Source organism: Phlebotomus papatasi, chromosome 1 (genome assembly GCF_024763615.1).
Source record: "Phlebotomus papatasi isolate M1 chromosome 1, Ppap_2.1, whole genome shotgun sequence".
NCBI lineage: Eukaryota > Metazoa > Arthropoda > Insecta > Diptera > Psychodidae > Phlebotomus > Phlebotomus papatasi.
Window position 1 is genome coordinate 111,744,015 of NC_077222.1, and position 23,023 is coordinate 111,767,037.

Below are 23,023 nucleotides of genomic sequence, written 5' to 3' on the forward strand. Positions count from 1 at the left end.
CATATTGATCACCAGAGCCATGTTATTCGCAAATTCACGCAACATTGTAATTCTCAAAACCATTTGCAATTACTAAATTTACCCATAACATATCTAGGAATGTTATGTGAATGTCCAAAACAAAATTCCTATATTGAATATGTAACAAATAATTCTTAGGACAAAAAATTTCCAAAATTTAAAAGTTTTTTATTAACTTTTTTAATAACCCTAATCTTGCCCAAAATACTAAAACTAACTTGTACTAAAAAAAACTACTACTACTTGTACTAAAAAAAATTAAAAAAAAAAAGATTTTAACAAATTTTGTGTAAAAGGTCTTTGAATCATTAAAACCGAATAATAATTTTTGACCGAAAAACAATTATGTTAAATTCGCTTTAAAGGATTAAGTAATATTGTCCAGTATTTTGTGCTATAATTTGTGGCATTTGAAATCATATCATGTGGAAAGTCCCAAATTTCTCACCTCAATCCGATTGCTGTCCAGGTATAATTCCTCGAGACTCCAGAGTTCAGCAAATACCGTGTCACCCACAAAGGTGATGTGGTTGCCAGAGAGGCTGAGCACATTGAGGTTACCTAGTCCTTTGAACACCTCTCTACTGAGGATGGCAATCAAATTGGACTGCAGATAGAGCTCGGCCAATTTGCTGAGGTGGATAAATACCTCATCATGGAGGCTCGTGATGTTATTGTAGCCCAGCAGCAATCTCTCTAGATTGGGCAGATTGCTGAATGCGTGCCGATCGATTTCAACTATTTGATTAAATTTCAGGTTAATTTCCACGAGGGCAGGATGATGAATGAATGCGTGTCTTCTGAGCACCTGCAGAGTGCAATTGTTAAACTCCACCCTCGACAAGTGACTCCTATTAGCCAGAGCATAACTACCAATCTCCGTCACTTGAGCATATTGCACTGAAAAATCCTTGAGATTGGGCAGGTGATGGATAATCTCAGTGGGGATAAAGGTGAGATTTCCAGGCTTGTAAACACTAAATTTTAGCGTCTCTATGGACGAATGTGCATAGAAAGCTCCCCAAATGGGATCCTTCTTAGGAACATCCGGGTTGAATATCCAGCAATCAGCTCCCAGGACTTCACTCCTGTTTCCATGGGTGCAATGACATACGAGCTTCATGTGGGGTATCTTTTCACAGAGATTCACACTGGCCGCCGTGGAAGCGGGCTCGAAGAGATGTGGTCTTTGTCGCTTTGCTTCCCGGTCTCTGTATTTGCCCTCAATCAGACACGCACTAACGATCAAAATGAACACCAAACTCCTCCAACTCCCCATTATAAATCTGAAAGCATAGAGAGGCGCACTTGGTCACGGAGGTTTATTTACTTTGTGCTGGTAAGGGGAGAACAAGGAGGAAATTCTAGGAAAATATTAGCAGTGATTTTCAGCTGAAAGACATCCCGGAAATAATAAAGAGAGAAATAAAATGTTTATTTACAAGGGGTTTGGCTATCTTGGAATTTTACTCTTGAAATTTTTAGTACATCTTTTTAGTACACAACTTACATTAAAGCTTTTTCAGGGTGTATAAGATATGATTACATTTAAATAGAACCTAAAGCCCCGAAAGCTAGTCAGTTTATAAAAATTTTATAATTTTGACTAAAATAAATTTTTGGCGATTTGTACTAAAATCACGAATTTATGACAATAACATTTAGTACTGACAAATTTTCAATTTTGGTTTTGAAACATTCACTTGAATATTCACTAATTATTTGTTAAAAAAAATTCTCATTGAAGATAGCTAAACTACAAAATATATACTCGTACAAAAACAATTTAATCAGACATTAGGGATTCCAATCAAAGAAATAACTGGAAAAAATAAACTTTTAACGATCTTGTTCCATTCAATACCCTTTTCTTAACCCTCTGCAGAGGGTTAAGAGAGAACTATGTACAAGAATACTTTCATATAAACTTTTTAATCACTTCGATCCAAACTTATTTTCATTGTTCACGTAATGGCACGTTTAGGTAATTTTCACGTGTATCGATGCCAAGGCAGAAAAGGAAAACAAGGACTGAGGCGAAAAGAGAATAAAAAGAGTGATGAAAATACATGAGAGAAAATCACACTGTAATTAGGAAAGTTTTTGTCACCCTCTGATTTCCCTAATGGAGGAACTCACACAGCCTTTGCTATGGGATTCCTATCCTACAATTAGAGTTTTCTGAATTATAATGATGCCACGACTGGGAATTATCATCAATAATTACCCAGTTAGCTCAATTATTGCTCTACACTTTTCTCGTGCCATTTTTTTGTGCTGAATCTCCAGCCTCCCACTTTCGCACTCATTAATTGTCTTCAAGTAGAAATAATTGCAATAAATTTCCATTTTCCTTTTTTAGCAGCCTCTCTTACTCCGTCTTTATGCTCCTTCAAGCTTTTATGGCAGATCATTATTTTTTTAGAGCTCCCAGAAGGAGCAGAAGCTAAAATTGTGTCACTTTGTATAACATGAGAGCTTTTCAGGATGATACCACTTATTGAAATTTGATGTGACGAAAGATGCCTTCACCGGCAAAGTATGCATCAAGGGATGCACTAAAGCCCGCTGTGCCCAATTGACTATTATGGCTTTTCCCTGCCACGTCCAATAGATGATCATGGAGGAGGAAAATACCTGACAAGGTTTTCCTGTAAATTACATCGATTTTGACTCTGGAAACATAACTTAGGGGAATGTAGGCATTATTCGCACACAGCGGACCTTCAAATGATGCGAGTTTTCACTTTATTTGCAAAATTTACTACTTCTCATCTTGTTTCATGAGGTTAATAATTATCTATCTTTTGGCTGAGAAATGACGAACTAGCTCTTCGCACACAAAGAGAAAATTCGCGTCATTTGAAGGTTCACTGTGTACGAATCATGCTTACATTCCCCTATCATACTTCTAGGTATGATTGTAGTAGGACTGCGTTGAGCCTAGAGGAGTTGGGGGGAGAAATCCCGTCCTGACGGAAACTCTTCTAAGCCAACGGTACCAATCACTGTTCAGTTGGGGTGGTGACTCTGAGGGGTGATATAACGGCTAACTTCAGAGAGTAATATATCGCCGATAAATGGAGTGGAGAGCGTCCGATGGACTTCCGAAGATGCATACGAATCGGTTCCTCAGTCGGCCTTCAACCGTGAAGCTAAGAGGATGTTCGATTCGCGACTCTCCGGGAGTGGGCAAAAGAGGCTCTACTTCGAGATACTGGCGATGAAAAGGACTCCAACATGTTCCGGTGTGGGTCAGTAGCATATATTGCTACATGATGAACACGTTTTAAAATGCGCCTTCTTTTTAAAATTTAATATATAATATATCTTGGCTAGAACTGCTCCAATCCTAAAGCAAAAACAATACCTAGAATTTACCGATTTAAAACTACATCACGGTTCCCTAGTAGAGAATGTTACTTGCCATAATACCTTGAACTAGGATACTTTATCACAATATAAAAATATTTCAGTTTTCATGAACCAAATATTTGCTATCTTCTAGATTTCAAATGTAATTATCTACTAAAATAAATTGTCCATTTTTAACGTATCTGACTTATTTTAGATTTATTTAATTTTTTTTAAATCGCCAATTAGTCTGTCCAAAACTATACAATAAGTAAAGATTGATAAAATTTCAGGGATTGATAATTTTGCTAAAATTTTATATTCATTTATTTTTATTTTATTAATTTTACAGTGTTCATTAAATTTTAGTTACTTTGGCCATATCAGTAATTTCAAGTTTTCGAACATTTCGCGTAATCTTTACCCTTCAGCAACTACTATATTTTTTCTTGCAGGAGACATAGAAAATTGAAATGCCACCCAGTTGTGCCAATTCTCAAGTTCATTCGTGAATTTTTGAAATATAACTTCTGTCGTGTGCATTTGATATTAGTTTGGAACCCTGAGCCAATAAAACATCAACATACTGCAGTGAATGTAAATAAAAATGTAGATAATATGAAAATATTTTATTCACTTTGAATACTTTTTTTTGGATACTGTTGGAGAATTTATTTTGGTGCTGCAGGAAATGTGTAACGTGAAAAAAAAATTACAGACATATTCCATTAGCCCCTTTATCGCAAATCTGAGGTCACCGGAGGTCATATTGGCTAAAATATTCTGTTCCCGCGTGATTTTCATCCCAAAATATGGCCAGAACAAATCCGATGTGCGGTATCTCAAATATTTACGATATTTATTTAGAATGTAAATCCTCCTGAGGGCACCTGAAAATGAATGCACTGAAATTAGCGTTTTCCCCAATACCATTTCCCTTTTTTCCATCCAGAATTTTGCTCTCTATATTGCCATCCCCTCAAGCCCTTCCAATAAATCGATAGAATTTGAGGAAAATGAGGGAAATAATCTACAGATTTTTTTAATTTGATGGTGTAAATTTGATTTTAAAAAAAATTGGTGATAACTTAAAAAAGATCGTTCCAGTGGAAAAAATGAGCTTTTTCTGCTCACTTGGACAACATTAATTTCAAGAGTGTAACATTTCTGGTGTGCTAACTTCTCTTGTGAATAGCAAGTCTTATTTTAATTTGTAATTGAAGGGAAGGGGTTAACGAACGTTCTCTCACAGTGAAACCATCAACCTCCGCAGTGAAAGTTTTCCAAAGTTTAATCTCACTGTAGCCCTGGGAGAGCTTCCATTCGGAATGGATAAGTTTTCTCGAGGAACGCCTCTATGTAGATGCCCTCCTTGTGCGCACTTTTCACTTTTGTTATGTATGTAATATCCTAATGATATGCTGAATTAAAGCTTTCAGAATTACCTCACTCAAATAACAAAATTACGAGCGTATGGCGAGGTTGCGCCCTGCGAAGCACTCTTCTCACCACATTCCATCCCCAAAAAGTTAGCCCAACCACCCCCTTTGCCCCAAAAAGTCTCTCATCCTCGCATGTAAAGCCAAAAGCCCTATAGGCGAAAATGTGTGTGAGCTTACGTTGAAATAAATGTGGTAAATGTATATTACATGTATATTACAGAGGTATTTATACACAGAATTAGTTTCATTTATGTTTCAAAATCAATTAAAAGATAAAAAAGAATCATTTTATCTAGGTAAAGGCGTATTACTTACTTTCTGTCTAAAATACTTCAGTGGAAGATCTTAAGTAAATATGAAGTAAAATGATAACTTATTAACAATTATTTTAGAACGTGCCAGAGCCAATTAATTTTTTTCACTCTCTTGAATTTTCCATTTGTATGATGATTTTATGATTCATAACAGAATTTTTATAAAGATACTATATAATATATTCTAAAGCAAAATCTTGTACACAATCTGGTAAATTTTTGTCATTACGAATCTTGTGAAAAAGTAATAAGATTTTTATCTACCAATGGCGCCATAAACATTCTTGTGCAATCTAGCACTTTATACTTTTTCCATAATCCTTTGGAATCTGACCTATTTGATCTATCTGACCTATTTTAACAGCTAGTCTTAAGGCACACATTTTCTAAAAAATATGTCAGATTCATTAAAATAAAAATATATGAAAAAATATCAAGTAAGGTAAAGTACCCTCTAGTCGGCCGGTTTCTCAACTCGGCCAGTGCGACTATTTATTCAATTTACTTAGATTTGTTATAATATGGTCTTACCGATGTAACATTAGAAGGTGTATTATATTATATATAACATAAATCAGTGAAAATTTCATAGAAATTGACTATAAAACGTTAAAAAATTGGTTAAATAATTCAACTGGCCGATTTGAGAAACCGGCCGACTAGAGGGTACTTTACCTTATTTGAAAAGTCTTCCACTAGAAGTATCATACCAAAAATCGACACAATTTAATGAATAAAAAGAAATATTGACAAAACTTTTACAATATCTTGTATAGTAAGCGCAAAAATCTGGGTGACCTCGTTCTGACAAGACAAGGTGTTCAAAAAATAGATCTTACAAGACTCTATGGATACAGATGGAGAAAAAACTAGTTGTTTTTCGTGTAAAGTCAACAAATTTTTACAAATTTTATTATTATAAATTTTTAAAATTTAGTAGTTTTGTGAGAAGTCATGAGTGTTTTGGAACAGACTTTTGTTCACTTAGCAGAAGAAGTTATGAAAGTTGGTTAAAATAAATGTGCCATGCAGCTGATTTGATTAGCTTGACAATCGTGATCTCTCTTTTTGATTGACATAGCCCCAATGAAATGCAAAACATATTGCAAAACCAAAACATACAACCAGAGAAAGGACATTTTCACCGTTTGGTCGTGGAAGTTGCAATTAACGCTAAGACAGCGGTGGACGCAATGGGGGAAGGGTGGGAAAGATCAAGAATGACATAAAATAAATTTAATTCAAATTGTAAAAATCATCGCGTTATCCACTTAGTCACAGACCTCCTAGAATACGACTATAAAAGTAAATTTTTAAATTTTAATTTTAATATTTCACATAAAAGTATGTAAAAGAAAATATCGTGTAATTTAATGTCATTTTGTTGGAATTGTAATTTCAACAGGAGATTTCAAGGGTGTGTGTGTGGCTTTAATGTGGAATAATAAGAAGGGATTCTGAGGCTGGAAGTTGAAGGGGCTGTCGTGTGAGATCCCCACAGAATGGCTCTATTCATTCAGTGTTGAGCATCGCGAGCCCAGTGGGTGTATGATAAAGCTTCGCATGTAGCAAAGTTTCACCGGAAGTTTTCATATTGTACATACTCCGAATACAGAATAAGGCTTTTCACCCATCCTTCACATTCATCGTGATTTGTGCTGAAGCATCACAAAAGAGAAAGGAAAATGATATGGTATTGAAAAGCCTCTTCTTGAGCTTAATCCAAACCACATATGCGATTTTTCACCTTCTCACGCCACGGTAAAATTTAATCCTGCTGAACAAATTAGTCTTTTCCACGACAAATACACACCATATATACACCAAAAGCCAGGTGGGAAGAAGGGCTTTTTCACCTTGACACAATCCCATTCGTCCCAAATGCAAAAAGTTAAAATTTCGCTTTTGATTTTCCCTTCAAACTTACATTCAAAATATTCTACACTCTTAGCACACTGAGAGAAATACGGGTGTGAAAAATGCACAAATCGGGGGTTATTTTTCACACCAAATTCTAACCCCGAATCAACCAAACCTCTCCGGTAGTAAATTTGGTAATAGGCGGGGGTTAAAAAGATAGAATAGAAAAATCAAACCCCATCGAGTGTGAATATTACACCGACGCTGTAAAGTAAATAAAAAACCCCTTCGAGTGTTATTTTCACACCTTCCATTGTTGAATTTTTAGAACCCCCATCTAGTGTAAAAATTACCTTTTATTTATATTTTTTTCTTTCAAAATTAAAAAAAAAAACTGGAAATATAGTCTCAAAAATTCTTCTTTTATTATCAAACTTTTTTATAACATAAATTTATTTACATTAATACTATAATTTTTACAAAATCATCGTCATATGACTACTTTTCGCGTTGTTTTGTTAGAAGTATTTTGGTTTTACAAGACTTTCTGTATTTGAAATACACTAAGCCAAAAACAAGAAATAAACAGGGCAAATCTATAAAATAATTTGTTTGAATTATAAAAGTTTCGTTTAATTACAATCAAGATAAATAACCTAAATATTTAGAAAATTGTTATTCATCAAAGAATATAGAAAAATTGCGCTTTTATATTGAACAAGTACCCTTAGCATTTAACTTAAAGTGTTTCTATTTTTGATTTTAATTCTTATTACCTATATTTTAAAATTTTGAATAAATTTATATTTACTGATGATTTAAATAAAATCTAACAAGTTGCAGTTAAGATATGAGAAGCATATTACAAAAAAAAAAGAAAAAAAAAGAAAAATAACTATGTAAATAAGGATCATAAGAACTCTAATTAAAAAAAAAAATGTTGTGAATGGCTAGCAAAAACTGTACCTTTTGTAAAAGTGTATTTTTGACGGAGAAGACTCATCGTTGAGGTTTATTTCGATGTCGCATAAACGCATAATTATGCCCGGAAATTGATTTTTTCCATTAATTCTGCTGGACAGAGTACTATCTCTTTTTTGAAGAGGAAGTCTTCTCTTAGCAGTCAGAGTTTATTTTGATTTTGATGAAAAAAATAGAAAAAAAACTTCCAGAATGTTCAAGATGATGGCCACAAGAGTTGCTCAGATTAGGCGGTTAGGATAAAATCACTACTGAAGTTGTCAGGCTGAAACCAGAAAACGGCAAAAAGACTGGCCATGATTTTTCTGATGATGCCGATTACAAGATCCCTCTGGAAGTTCCTGTTTAGAAGGCATAGATACCATGCTGCAAAACTAGCTCCTATCCTGTGTTCCCAGCCATTTGCCTTGAAAAACAAGTTAGATGATGTTTTTTAGAACTATGTTTAGAAAATCGGAGTATCGTTCTGCTGCTTCCAAATATTTCACTCATTTCACAATATCCTGATATTAGTTACATACTTACCGTCTTTTTACGTAAGGAATTTATCCTTAGCATCACACAATTAAACACGAAATTGACGACAAAGCTTATGCAGCACTGATTCACGTGGACGCTAATAGGACACTGAAGCCAAACGAGAAATACTTAAATACAATGGCTATTTATTATTCAACAACACCAAAAAGGTGTTAAAAATCACTTTTTAAGTGTAGTTTTCGCTCACATCTTGCATTTTCTTATCTTTGCTGTTAGTGGTGTAAATTTAACACTCGGTTAGGTTTGAATTTTCTGTTGTGGATTATTGCTCTTAATAAAATCTTTTTGATATGTTTTACATATTATTATGGAAGGGAAAAGTATTAAATTCATACAAGATACATTTGTAACATCTCTGGATGACAAAAACTACATTTTTATGCACCTTTTCACAAATTATATGAACAGTGTAGATATAACACTCGGCAGAGTAAATTTTTATAAAGCAAAGTTGGTGTGAATTTTACCTTTTTCTCCCTTTTTTGGTGCAAATCTAAACCCCGATTGCAATGGGGCATATTTAACACCTCTTTCTAACCCCGGCTCCCAAAACCATTTCCCTCAGTGCACTTAATCACTTTTCATGGGATTTGTTCAGTCAGCATATAAGGACTGAGAATATTTTCACAAGCCACCGGCACTTTGGCGAAGAAAAGCGAGATGTGATGAAATGTTGGAGGAAATTTGCAGGGTATTTTTGATTTTTAACCACCCTTGGAATATACCTCGCAGGGAGGAAAGTTTCATTAGCACATTCATGAAAGTTTCACTTTATGGAATTTATGCACGGGATTCATTAAACATTCCCCAGTTACTAAATAAATTGCTGTTTCAACCTGAATATTGGAAACTTATATATCTCACTAAGCCCTGTAATGCTTAGACCCTGGGGCCAAGAATATAAATTACCTTAATATTTATAGATGTTTTTAAACAAAATTTCATTGAATTTATACCAACTTTCCAATAATAAAAAAAAAATCTCGTAGGGTAAGATGGGATAATTTCGAATCATGTCCAATTTAGAACTTTCAGATTTCCTATCAGTTTTCGATGTCAAAAGGAAAAAAAAAACAACGAAAAAGTATTCTTGAATGTAAAGTCTTGTACTTCGTGGTTTCCTTTTGATGATGAATCCGCATGAATCGAAATTTCCTCACTTTACCCTAGATCCCTTGTCCTAGTAAAAAACAAAATTTCATTAACGAAATTTAATTTTCAGAAAAATTGTTATGTGACAAATATATTTACGGAGATTTCTCACTCTTTTTTGCTTAATTTAATACCGGGCTTTTATTGCCATTTTGTACATTGTACAGTTTACAAATTTATTATATTCAGTTTACAGTGAGACTCGAACTCACAACTGTGACAGTCGAGCCAGGGGTCACGCCGCCCAAGAGAAAATTTAGAAAATAGTTCAAAGTAAAGTAAATGTACTAAAATAAATAAAGTAAAGGAGCATTATTTCGGACAACATTGACTAAAATTAAGAAATTATCATCAAATATGTATTAAATGAATTAAACTTTTGAAAAACTGACGTTATTATGTTGGTATAATTATTCCAGGAAAAATAACGTAATATTAATGTAAGAAAGTGGTTAGAACTCAGAGTTACCCCAGGTAATTTCAAAGACGTGCGAATAACGTATTCATGGCGTAATTTGTATCCCAGAGTAAACTTTTTCTAATCAAGGCTATACATTACACTCACTGTAGTTTTTCCTCTTTAAAAGGTGGATACTCGTAAATTTTTTATTTACGAATAAAAAGTTTTATTTAGCAGGTCGTAAAATAATTTAAAAAAAAACAAATTTTGATCAAAAATATAACGTCTATAATACAATTCAGTGTATATGTATATTAATACATCCTGCATATCAAACATTACCTAGGTTTGCTACTATTAGTACTAGAGTGCACATAATTCATTAGTAAGTTCCTCTCAAAAAGATTTTCTGATTTTATTAAACTGTAATGTGTAGAAGAAAATGTTGCAAACTTTGGCGATGTTGAAAGTTTGAAATGTGCTTTCACTACATAGATAAATCATTGAAATATTCATTAAAAATGCAAATTAGTAAATTAATTTTAAGCATGGCAAGGCACATAAATTTTGGCATTAGAAAATGTACATCAAATTTTCATTTTCACAGAAAATTAACATCAAAGTCTAGCTGACAAATATTCCAGCTAGAAGCCAAATCACTGTGAATTACAGAAGCTATTTGAAGAAGAAGGTATCTGAATTTCAGAAGACGAACAACATTTTGATTTTCACTCAAAAACAACCCTATTGATGTTAAAATCTAAAATGTAGCACAATTTAGTTGCAGCTACACAAAAGCTTCTTATAATTGCCTCCCTCCAAAATGTGTCTGAAGCCCGAATTGTTTCTATTAAGGATCCTGCGCCGCGAATAAAAATTTTAACTTTGGGGGATAAATTTTATGGGTAATTCAGTGGGGTGGAAACTGAAAAGGGGGGCATCCAATTTAGCCACGTGAAAAGCATTGCAATGTTAGAACAATTTAATGCCCCAATCGTCCAATTTTCCCAGGAAAATCGACTTAGGCAACAAAGTGTCATTAATTCTCATCCAGGGACAGTTTAATAGGCGATCGACAGGGAGAATGCCATTCATCTCTCAGCTACATTCAAACATCCACCGATCACGAATGAGTATGGGTTTGGACACATGGAGCACAGACAATTCTACTTCATAGGTCAATTAATGTGGCTAGGGGAACAATCGGAAATTATTGAGGAATATCAGACACAGGCACGTCCGAAGCTCATTGAGAAAACTCCCATTCCTATATCGTCCTTTTCATCCCCAAAGCTCCAGGACCCTGAACTCCAAGCACAATCGACTATAGAGAGTTATTACCTTTCCAGCTCCTTCATCCATATCCTCCTCCGCATCAATTGCTATTCAATTCAAATGGGCCACCCGGCAACATTTCACAAACTCAGGGAAAAGGTAGTGATAAGATAGCCTGAGCTTATGGAAACTATGATTCCACAAACTTAATAGACGAATTAATCCCATTTATATTTTTTAAACAAATTCTAAATTTAACGACAAAGAAAACAAATAAGCAGTAATGGTCTACGGCATATTTTTTAGATCAGCAAAATTTCATGAAGTCAAAATTTATATTCCTTTCTTTCTATAAAAAGCTTTGCATGTGCCTATCCCACTCTTTCGCATTCTTCTTCTTCTTTTGAACATCACACCAAATTAAATTTTTTTCAGTCTAATTTTGAGTCTGAAATAGTGGGATAGAGTTATTCAAATCTTTTGAGAAAAAAGGAACGCGAAAAATTCATGAAACTTTATTGATGTAAAAGATTCGCCGTAGACATGTGCGAAATATCAAATTCGATCAGAGAAACATTACATTTTTTCAGCAAATAAGAAAACTTTTTCAATAAAAGAAATGAGTTTAAATATTTTTTAAAACTCTAATTTACATAAATAACACTTTAAATTCTTGTAGTTAAAAAGGAATATTTTTCCTTTTATCAAAAAGAAATTGCTGCTCATTTATAAAAACAGTGCCAATGCGGAAAACGTAAAGAAAACGTAAAGTGCCTGTCAATTACTATTGCAATAATAAAATTACTTCTAATTCAAGTACCTAACTCTATATCAACGTAAATCTTACTTGCTATAGCTTTTTCAAATAATTTAGTGAAGTAAATTTGACGATAAAATTTCTCCTAAACTTAACAATATGCTTTATAATAATACCGTAGTTTTCCTTAAAGACCTTACAGTAATTGGGAATATTTTAAAATTAGGAATATTCAAAACGTCTATCCCATAAATATGAGACCAATTGGAAATGATCGAACTGCGGCATTACAATAGCTGTGCTAACATCTTATACTATGTTCATTTGTGTACCTCGGCCAGTTGCTTCCTGTCCATTTTCCCACCATCCCCACATCCTGCGATTTTTCTGCCCCAAAAGCTTGAAGGATTAATAGATTGGAAATTAGGGCATAGTGCAGGTGGTTTTTCTTTTTTTTTTTTTTTGGTTCTTACCGAGCTTCCTCTGCAGAGCTTTCCGCATATGGTGGTGGAAAATTTTCGGTGATAATTTTTACGCTTAAAGTTGTCACCTAAATTTTGTGAGAGGAAATTACACACTAAAGTATTTATGCTCTTGCAACGGCATTAAGGCTGACCGACTGTGGATGGGAACGTAATTAACAGTCTTACTTGACATTGAATTAATGGGATAGTTTGTAAATGGAAGACGATAGAACAGGAAGAAAACAAATCACTTCTTTGTGGTTTCTCAGGGAAAGCTCAGAAAAGCTTAGTGCTTTTAAGAAAACAGTAAATAGTTAATATAACTCTTTTAGTGGTCAGAGGAATGTGCTATTTGTAAAAGTTTTTCATCAGAGGTCACTTATAAACTACCCTTTTAAGAGTTAAGTCCCCTAATTCTAAGGTAAAGAAAGTTTAATTTTCCTTTGTTTTTTTTTCTCATATTTCTTCATTTTTCTCCTTTTTCGACAATTTGCACCGTAGCTCCAACTAGCGGAGTTAAACTCCAACATAAAGGAGACCGGAGCAGAATTAGTCAGGGGTAGAATTAAACAATGGGGTATTATAGTTTTTCTTAGAAACATTTTTGAATAAACAACTATTTATTCAGAGCAATTAACATTCTTCATTTTCATTGAAATATTTATCAGTATAATTCTCACATGTTATTAACAAATTTATAAACAAAAAGAAAAATTTTATTTGCTAAATAACTCTGACCGAGGGGAATTCTGTACAGATATGACAATGTCATATGAAAAATTTAGAAATTTTTATGTGGTAAATTCGGAACAATAAATCGAAAATCAGATTCATATCAGTTACTAAGAGCTTCATAGAATTGCTTAAAATGGCTATTCGATGCTCATTGAGCTTTAATGTTGTCCTATTCTCGAATTTGCAATGAAAATTTGTCATATGACATTGTCGTATCGTTACAGAATTCCCCTACAGATTACCTCTACTTTGAACTTCTTAATATTGGTATTTAAAAAAAATACTTTAAAATCTTTTCAGAACAAAAAAGTATTCAAAATCTAAATGTTAATTGCTTAAAACACGCTCTTATATTAAATTAATTGCAATAAATTTTGTTAGTGAAATATTTTGACGTCGAAATGGAAGCATATAACGACTCACTGACATTTGCACAAAGCATATTTTTCCTCCACGATTGATGTATTTTCTCCCACGAGAGGCACTATTGATTGTTTCTAATTTTTATTTGTATACCGAATCAATATTCAATCTCTAGATCTACATTTCGATCGCTCAGAATAAGAAACAAATAACTCGCAGAAGGCAAATTTTACAGGAGAACGATTTGAAACTGAGATTTTACATGCAGAGTATAGGATTTTTGAGATTTAAAAGCTCTATAATTTTCAAAATAATTATCTTTCAAGTATGATATTCACACAGGGAAGGTAGAGGGTGTAAAGAAGTATCCTAAAAGCAAATAAAACTAATTTTGTAAAAAATAATCGAGTTGTTTGACTTATATTCTGAGTCGCCGATTTTAATTGTAAAAAATATAAAACTTAGACGTTAAATAAACATTAAAAAATAGAATATTTTGGTAGTTAAAATAAAATTTAAGAAACTGCACTCAAACATTCAAAATACCACAGAAAGTTTCATAAAATCTGAGAGAACTTGTAATATTAATAACACTTTCCTTTGACACTTAAGTGAAGAAAACTCAAGTTAATAGACAATCCAAATCTATTGTTTCAGCTAAAAGGAAAGTTTCTCACCACACTTTCCCATACATTTTCCTCTCCATTCCGAGTAATTACAGCTTCTTGTGAATTGCATATGAGAAAACCGGAAGAAAGGCATCAATCGAATGGGAATGCCGACAAACAAGAGAAGGAAACCCCGTGATTATCTCAAGCCAATTTATATGCCATTGTAACAACCACTTAAACTAATCTTGGAAATAATTCGAAGCGACTGGAGGGATGTTTTGATGGCAACATCATATAAAGTGAATAATTCTGGCTTAAGTGTGCCAAGAGTAATCCCATAATCTCACTAATATTCTATTCTTTCATCCCCAAAAAATCTCCCTATCCTCTCTGGCCGAGTATCCACTTCTGGATCCTTCAAAGAGCGGAGAGGATGAATGAGCCACATCAGACACAAACGCAGTGCGGTTGTAGAAAAAAAGGGCGGACATAGTGGATGGGGATTTGGGAAAAACCAGAGAAAATATATACGCATTTCCTGCCCACATCAATGGGGTTGAAAAGAATTATGGGGGGATGGTGAGGCTCCTGCGGTGTTCGCAATGGTGCCATGAAAAATGAAATCAATTTAAGTTGAAAACGTCCTACACCCCCTACACCTACGCCCCCAGCACCCCATCTTGTCGGCGTGAGTGAAAAAGTGGCTCACAGAGCTTTTGGGAGGCACACCGAGTGCCACCCATGACTCCTAAAATCACCACCATATTCAAAATATTGTCAGATTTAACAACTTCCTGCGGTAGTTGGTGAGCACATTCAGACAGCCTGGCATTCTACAATCATGTTTTCAATGTTGGGGAAAAGTGGCTGACTTGCGAGGCTGATAAATTCTCAAAGATGTTTAGTGTTGCTCATAAATAATATTTTATATGAATTTCTGCTGATAGTCAAACACATGAGGCATAAACGTCAAACAAACAAAATGAACCATTAAATCTAATAATATATGGTTAGAAAATAGTCAATTAGCATAAATCATAAGCAAAATTTGCATATCTATGCAAATAATGCTTGTCCAATAAAATAGTATTTCTATTAAAGAAAATTGCTTTCATATAACTTATATTATTTTAATACAACAGCGCCAAAGTCGTATTGAATTAAATGGTTTAATAGACTATGTAATTTCCAAACTTTTTTGTTGAAGGTTTGGTAATATGTTAAATAACAAATTTGTTTGTCAAAATTGACCTCCTTTTGGCCACACAGTATTAAAACTCAGACTCCAAATATGTCGCATAGATTGTCATGTTATAAAGGTGATCACCACGCTTTTTACAAATTTTCAACATAATCTCCTTTTAAATGTTAAGCCAGTTGTTTAGAGATTTGTTCACCCCTTCGTCTCAATTGTGCACAAAGCTTTACTACTGCATGAGGTACAAAGCTCGCGAACCAACCATTGAAGCAGAAACTCACACACAGAGACCATTTGGGAGAAGAGACCCCCAGGATGATGATTTATGCATTTTATATTCAAATTTTCATGACCTAAATATTCTCTACGGGCGAACAGATTTTCACGATAAAATACAATTTTCTGATAATCTTTTTTTTCGGCAGATTTCCGTACATAGAGAAGTAAAGCGAGAAAAAAGGCGCTGGGCCACCCCCAATTCACCCATAACACCCTTTTCCTCTTGTCTCGCTTGTGTTTTATGGACATGCCTCGATAAATAATCAATTTACCACCCCATCACCAACCCCCACAAGTTGGGAATATTGAGCAATCCACGAGGGAGCAGCGAAAAAAGTCTGCTGGATAAAAATTATTCCAGAGAGCGATTGCTGCCACTCGTTGCTTTCTCTTTGTTGTGTGTAATAATTTGTGGGGGATGGGGAAATGAAAAAATTAATCATAATCGATTTCTCCTGCTAAGGGGGAGACAACAAAGAATCTGAAGGGAGACTGGGACGTAAGAGGGATCTCGCTTGGCCCGGATTTGATAACCACTGAAGAGTATTTATGGAAGTCCTTGTAAATCTCCTGAGGGAAGCCAATCTGGGACGCAAAAATCTAACAAGGGAGAGCTTTTTTTCTGTAAGGCATTCAAACCCCAATGGAAGCTCACATTTCCTGAACATGACACTGAAACAATTTAGCAAACATAATATAAAGCTTCATTGAAAACACTTGAGATCTCGCGGGTAAAGAAAGCTAAGGATGTTTCGGTTAAGTCAATAACTTATAATAAGATGCACACAGTTGCCAGTATATTATAAACACCTTTCAAAAATTGTGTTTATGAGTGAGAGAAAAAATTAACACAAAATTTAGTATATTATCGTCATGATGTGTAAAATAGCTAAAACAAAATTAATTGTGCGCAGCCTATAATAACAGATTAACAACAGAAACGTGTATTCTTCAATGTCTCAATATTGTATGTAATTGTAATGGAGCCTGTGACTACAAAAGTACTTTAACAACGGAAATGAAACATGGAAAATCACAGCCAGAGGAAATATTTTCCAGTTCCCGTCAAAATCTATCAGTAGCAGAAAAGCTTGCTATTCAAAATCGAGTTTCAATTTTCCTGTAAAATTCAAGAGTGTGACAAGCACAATTACCAGTTCATTGTAACATTTCTGAGTGAAGTTGGAGGAGTAACAGACTAAAATGCCCGCACCTGATAATCTGCCTCGTACCAGGTCTATCCTTAGAACCCTTTCCTCTGCTTCACACAGATGGAAACACAGAGGTGAATCGATTGCTATTCACGTGGAGGCCAATTGAATGGGTTACAAATATGTACAAGTCTGCATGTCAATCAATACGATGTTGCAGTGAGAGACAGCTAGTTTGAATCTGTTCAATGCACGCGCTACAACCAACAAGCATTGGCAACGCGTTAGGGCAGCAATAATACAATTAATCTCTGTATTCAAATCAACAACAATTTTCCTAGGGGTGCATTAACATAGAGAATTTGTGGATTGATGAATTTATTTTATATATGGATTATAATACGATTTAGTTTTAAATGCAGAATAATAATAAAGCATGATTCATTTTTTAAACTTTATTCTAATATCAGAGTTAATTGTTCTACCGATTATATTTATATTTCAATTTTCAGATTATTTAAAAACTCATAAAAGATTTATTTATTCCCTCTCGCAAATTTTCAGCAGGATAAAAAAGATAAAAAGAGAACAGAGAAAGGAACAATGAATAAAAAATAGAGGGGCGTGGGGCACTTTCACGTGGGTAAAGATTTTGTATGATACATTAGTCAAACAATTGTGAACTGTATTCAAGCTAACCATACCAACAAGTTTCTTTTGTGTGTATTATATTTTCTCTCGATCCGCGCGTACTTTTCTGTTGGACATTTAACTTCAATACCACAGATAGACCTAAGACCTAAAACCTAAAATATCAAATTTTCCAAAGAAAATCCAAATTCAAGCAAATCGGTTCAAAAATAGGCAATCCAAAGTGGTTAGATTTTGATCTTTTAAAATTCGATATCGAAATGTTATTATTAATCGTATCGAGATATATCTGTTACAAGGTGTATTATTCCTACAAGGCTATAGGGTAAGTATACGAAATTTCGGCATACTTGCATGCAAGCGCCAAAGTCTCATGTTTGAAATGTAATATTTTTAATACAAATTGATTTTTTTATTCCTTCTTCTTAAGGAGTGTTGCTTGAAAGCTTGTAGACGATTTATCGTCTTTATTTTCTCTAAAATCATTCTTAATACATTTTAAACTGAATAAAAATGTAGACATAGCTTTGGTGGCCTATTTCGGCCACATTCATTCCCACAGTTCCTTGCCCTTCAGAAATTCATCCAATGACTTTTTCACGTCATCTTGTTTGTCGAAGCAACATTTTTTGTTATTCTTTTGCATTGTATATCTAGAGTATGTAAAAACTAAAAATTCATGGAAATTCAAAAAACAAAAAGGTGGCCGGAATTTGACACGCTTATCCTATCTCGCCCAGGAGCGCCTTGCCACCGTGTGAATGCATTTTCCATGATCCGAAGTTGTTGGGCGAAGGCGGTTCATTATATTAGGTTATTTTACCATGTGAAAATTGTCTAAATCAGATTTTCAGATCTTTGCACCGGGCGGGACTTGAACTAACAACTGTTAGTCAATTCTAGATGCCATTTACGAAATAAACCAAAAAATATACACTCAATTCCGGTATTATGCACATTTTCGGGACCGAAAAAAACGCGCGAAATAGCATTACGTATCGAGAAAATTTGCATACCTGCAGGGGCTTTCTTTTGAATAACTCGGCCGTAGAACGAATTTCGCGCGGAGTAAAAGTAGTTCAAACAAAAAAAAATTCAACTGTTTAATAGAAATGCATTAACAAATAGTACTTTTTGGCCAGAGTTCTTCAACAAATGGTTAGAATGTTTAAAAAAAAATTATCTTAATAAAAGAAATTAAAGTTTCATTCTGAAAAAGTAGGAAAATGTTTTCAAATTTTTCATAAATTCATATTTTCATAAATTGACACTCAATGGTAGACAAATTTGCATAATTGTATGTACATAATTCCGTCAGGTGCACAATCCCGAAGAACTTAATGCCGGGACGTAGTGTAGTTTTGGAGGTGAAAAAGGAGGTGTGGGGAAAAGGAAAAAATACTGTCATACATAATATTGGCTTATGAGGTGTTCGTCGAAGATCGGAAGTCAATATCTCTACCGTATGACCTCTAGCCGTGCCACAAGTTGATAAAAAGTGGAATATACGACTTCGTTCTCTTTGAATTCGAATAGTAAAAGGTTTATACATCCGCCAAATTATCAAATCTTTTACACATTATACAGATATTTACAAATATTTAATAAACAAACGACAAATCTTTGAAACTGACTCGAAATTGTCGAATTATAGAGACGCGTCTATTTTATTATACGCAATTCAAGTCAATTTTAATTTTTTCAAACAACTGTGCTACGTTTGCTGCCGACCTCTATAATAATCTGTCAAGAAAAATATCTGAAACCTGGCACACGGATTGTAAGCTATATATAAGACAGGATGAAGCTGTTACACGCATGTATTACTTTTGAAAATACTTATTTTTGGAATGATAAGTTATTATCTGCTGCTATATATTGTGATATGTATTTTCAAAAGGCCAATACCCAATAGAAACTAACAGAGCTTAATTTTATTTGAATATAATCCAAATTCGTTAAGCAAATGAATTTTGAAAAAAAGCTTAACTGCGTGAAACTGCCCCACAATCCCCTAAGTTAACTTGAAAAAATTTTAATCAAAAAGATAATATTACTTCTAATGGCAACTACACATTAGATAAATTCATGTATGTATTGAAACCATTGAAACAAATTGCCAACGCTTGTGTAAGAAAAACTGTCAATTATACATTTCTCTAGTGAATAGGCTATTACTAAAACGAAAATCATAAATTCTTCAAGCATAAAATTGTGAAATACTCTTTTCAAAGTAAAAATTAAGAAATAAAGTAATTTTAAGACTTCTACATATTTTGAACAATTTTCTTCAAAAATTGCATTTTTGACAGAATTTTGACGTTTGCACCTACAACTGTACAAACGGTGCAAACATTTTCCTTCAAGAAAGCAATTTTTGACGTATATTGCCCCCAATGTATAGAGGCCGTAAGAGAAAAATTTGAAATATTCAAAGGCAGGTCACTTTCCCCTACCCTTTTTATTATATTTTACTAACCATTTTAAATTTTTACTAACCAAACTAATAGCTTACTGACCAAAAAATATTATTTATTGACCAACTTCAAGTGGCTTTTCTAAAGCCTTTTCATTTTGAAGTACTGGTATGGTTAATGTACGTATAGTTTTTTCGAGTTCAAGTAATAAAAAGTGCCCTATTTTTCAATATTTTCGTTTTTAAACTGGCATTGCATTACATTTAATTTTCGTCAATTTCCAACAGTGTAATTTCAGCATAAATCGAATAATTTCACAATCGAAAAAGCAAATAGGATATGACAAGTTAGCTACACAATGTTGTTCAACTATTCTAACCTTTCATGTTCAATTAAAGCTGAAATTAAATTTTCCGATAGAATATCCGAAAATCGACCAAAAATATCATTGTGACCTGATTCAGTGAATGACTGGGGAAAAATTCACAAAACTGATAAATTTTCCACATTCTCCCACACTCTTTAGTTCAAATAGGCACGTTGGGTTCATTCGATCGTTGTCGACTATCATTGTGTGCCTTGCATTCCAAATGCACCCACAATATCGTTTCAACCGCACCGGATGGTTGTTCAATGAACAGATGTTCTTATCTGACGAGGTGACCAATGAAACTTTCTAAAGTTGCATACGTTAGCATTTCCAGTCACAGTCACAATTCTTCTTGTATACTTCCTCCCAACTTCTTTTCCCGTAACTTGAGATCAAAAAACATCGTACTGGTACATTTTCCGACAAAGAGATTTTTATTGGTTGTGCTGTGCCTCTGGGGGATTTGATTGAAAATAAACAAAAAGTTATGTTGGTTTGGAGATTGAGGGAAAATTGATGTGAAATCTGGGATTAGCGGAAGGATTAATATCGCTTGAGCGATTAATTGTTTTCTCGAGATGGCGCGAAAAGCTCCAAGAGTGTTTAATTGAGTTTCAACAAAGTCTCAAGAGGAGTTTGTTTAAGCGGAACAATCATCTCTCTAGCAACTTTTCTTCCCAGGGATGATGGAGTTTTCGTAAAATGCTTGTCGGAGAAAGACATAAATATTATTTCCACTGACATTCCCTTGTCCTATTGGCTTTGACTCAAAAATTTTTACGACTATTCTTTCATGAAGGAACTATATTTTATACCAAATAAAAACCCCTTTTTTCCACGGAAGCCAAATGGATATGGGAATGAGTAAAGAGCAGACATCAAGAAACATTTGTCGTGTGCATGAGCAGCAAAAAGGCACCCATTTTCAGTTGGGACACAAATATTATTGCTTACGACATTTGTGTTATGAAGCGAAACCAGTGGGTGGGCGCAAAACGTGGAATATTTGTAAAGCACGTTGAAATAAGCTCAATATTATATTGCTCCAACTCAAGGAGAGAGCAATATATAATTCCGTCGATCTTGGCTCCTTTGTCTCCGTCTCCATCCTGAAAGTTACATGAAATTTTGGGAAAGGTGCTGACCCTGATGAGGAATTGTAACTTTTGTTTTTCGAAAAACCTTCCCAAGATGCATGCCAAAATTTTACGCGTACTGAATATAAATAAAAAAAGTGGGGATATAAATGCATAATTGCATAAATAGATAGATAAGCTCGAGGACAAACGGTTAAGGATAGTAACTTTGATTTTACAAAACGTACAAAACATTTCCAACACCGCCGCGTAAAAGGACTTTGAAAGCGACAACTTTTATTTTTTTCTCAAACTCAAACTTGCAGCAGTTTGAGACAAATCTTCGGAAATATATATGATAAGCGATGATTATAATTAACTAATGATCAGATTACATTTCTTTCAGTGTCTAAACCGTCTTACAACTTATGCCGATCAACAGCTTAGTTAATGGGAAAAGATTGGAATTTAGTCATATAATTATTTTGATTATAAATACGCAGAGCCATGTCCCGGCTTAAGTCTTAAGTGTGTCTAGGGTATTATTGCGCCTGCTATTGACGTGACCATTTTATCAATCTTAAATATTGTTAAAACGAGAGAAAACGCAAATCGTGCTGGTTCTTAAAGATCATTATTGCAATTTTCTTTATCATATCTCTTAGAGTTTAGTCCTTATTGAGTAGGATACTTCCATCATCGTAGTGGTCACAAACCCTTTCTACAAGCTATACTTCCCAACCAATTTAAATAAAATTGGACTTAAATGAAAGGTCCTTAAATTTTCAACCTCGATTTTGAATTGCTAGACTAAAACTTTAGGGCAAATTCATTGCTCTTAGAAATTCGAGCTTTTCGCGAAATCTTCTCCAATAGATCATGCTTTTTGTGGGAGTGAAGCGAAACTATCCCCATGATTCAAGAGTGAATTGGCTGAATATTTTGGCACTTTGTGCAGAAATCAGAACAAATTTCCTCCTCCTCTTCTGTAGAGAGAATATGTGCTTTGTATGTTGTGCTGAGAAACTCATTTCCGTGACAATTTCTGCAGTGAAATGCTTATATATAAATATATATTGCGACATTGAATTGGCTACTTTGTACCATTCAATTTTTGACCTCAATTTGCAACTAATGCCGAGTAGCTTTTTATGGTTCTCTTCCGTTTTATGTGACATAAATCGATCATTTCAATTTAACAGCGCATTACATGAGAAAATGTTTTGTAATGTTGCGAAAGGAATCAATATTGTTGCTTACGGCCCTCTTTCACAAAATTCCTCCTTGTAATTTATATTAAAGTTATATCCATAATATCATGTACTAGCCCAGGAGGAATGGAAAATTCCTTTAGAGTCATTAATACTGTTGGATGACGAAGCAAATGTTGAAGGATCATAACAATAATGGGTAACATGCAGTGTAACAAGATGAATTTAACTTTCCACCATCGATCGACTTTGTGCAATTCTCCTTGGTATCTCTGTCTTAAAATCTCATTCTCAACTGTGCACCCTCTCATCCCCTTCTCAAAGCGCTTTATTCACTTTGAGAGATTTCTTGACTATGTTAGGGATTAATTCCCTCTTCCATTTTGCATATCTCATCTTTT

At 34.1% G+C, this 23,023-nt stretch overlaps 1 protein-coding gene across 1 annotated transcript in view; it reads right to left on the reverse strand.

The window, feature by feature from the left end:
• LOC129798789 (connectin-like) overlaps positions 1-23,023 on the reverse strand; it is a 129,476-nt gene that overhangs the window by 29,748 nt on the left and 76,705 nt on the right. Inside the window, exon 3 of the mRNA XM_055842137.1 lies at positions 470-1,307. Coding sequence (XP_055698112.1) covers positions 470-1,300 — 831 coding nt within the window. The 5' untranslated portion in view covers positions 1,301-1,307. The remainder of the gene's footprint in view (positions 1-469; positions 1,308-23,023) is intronic.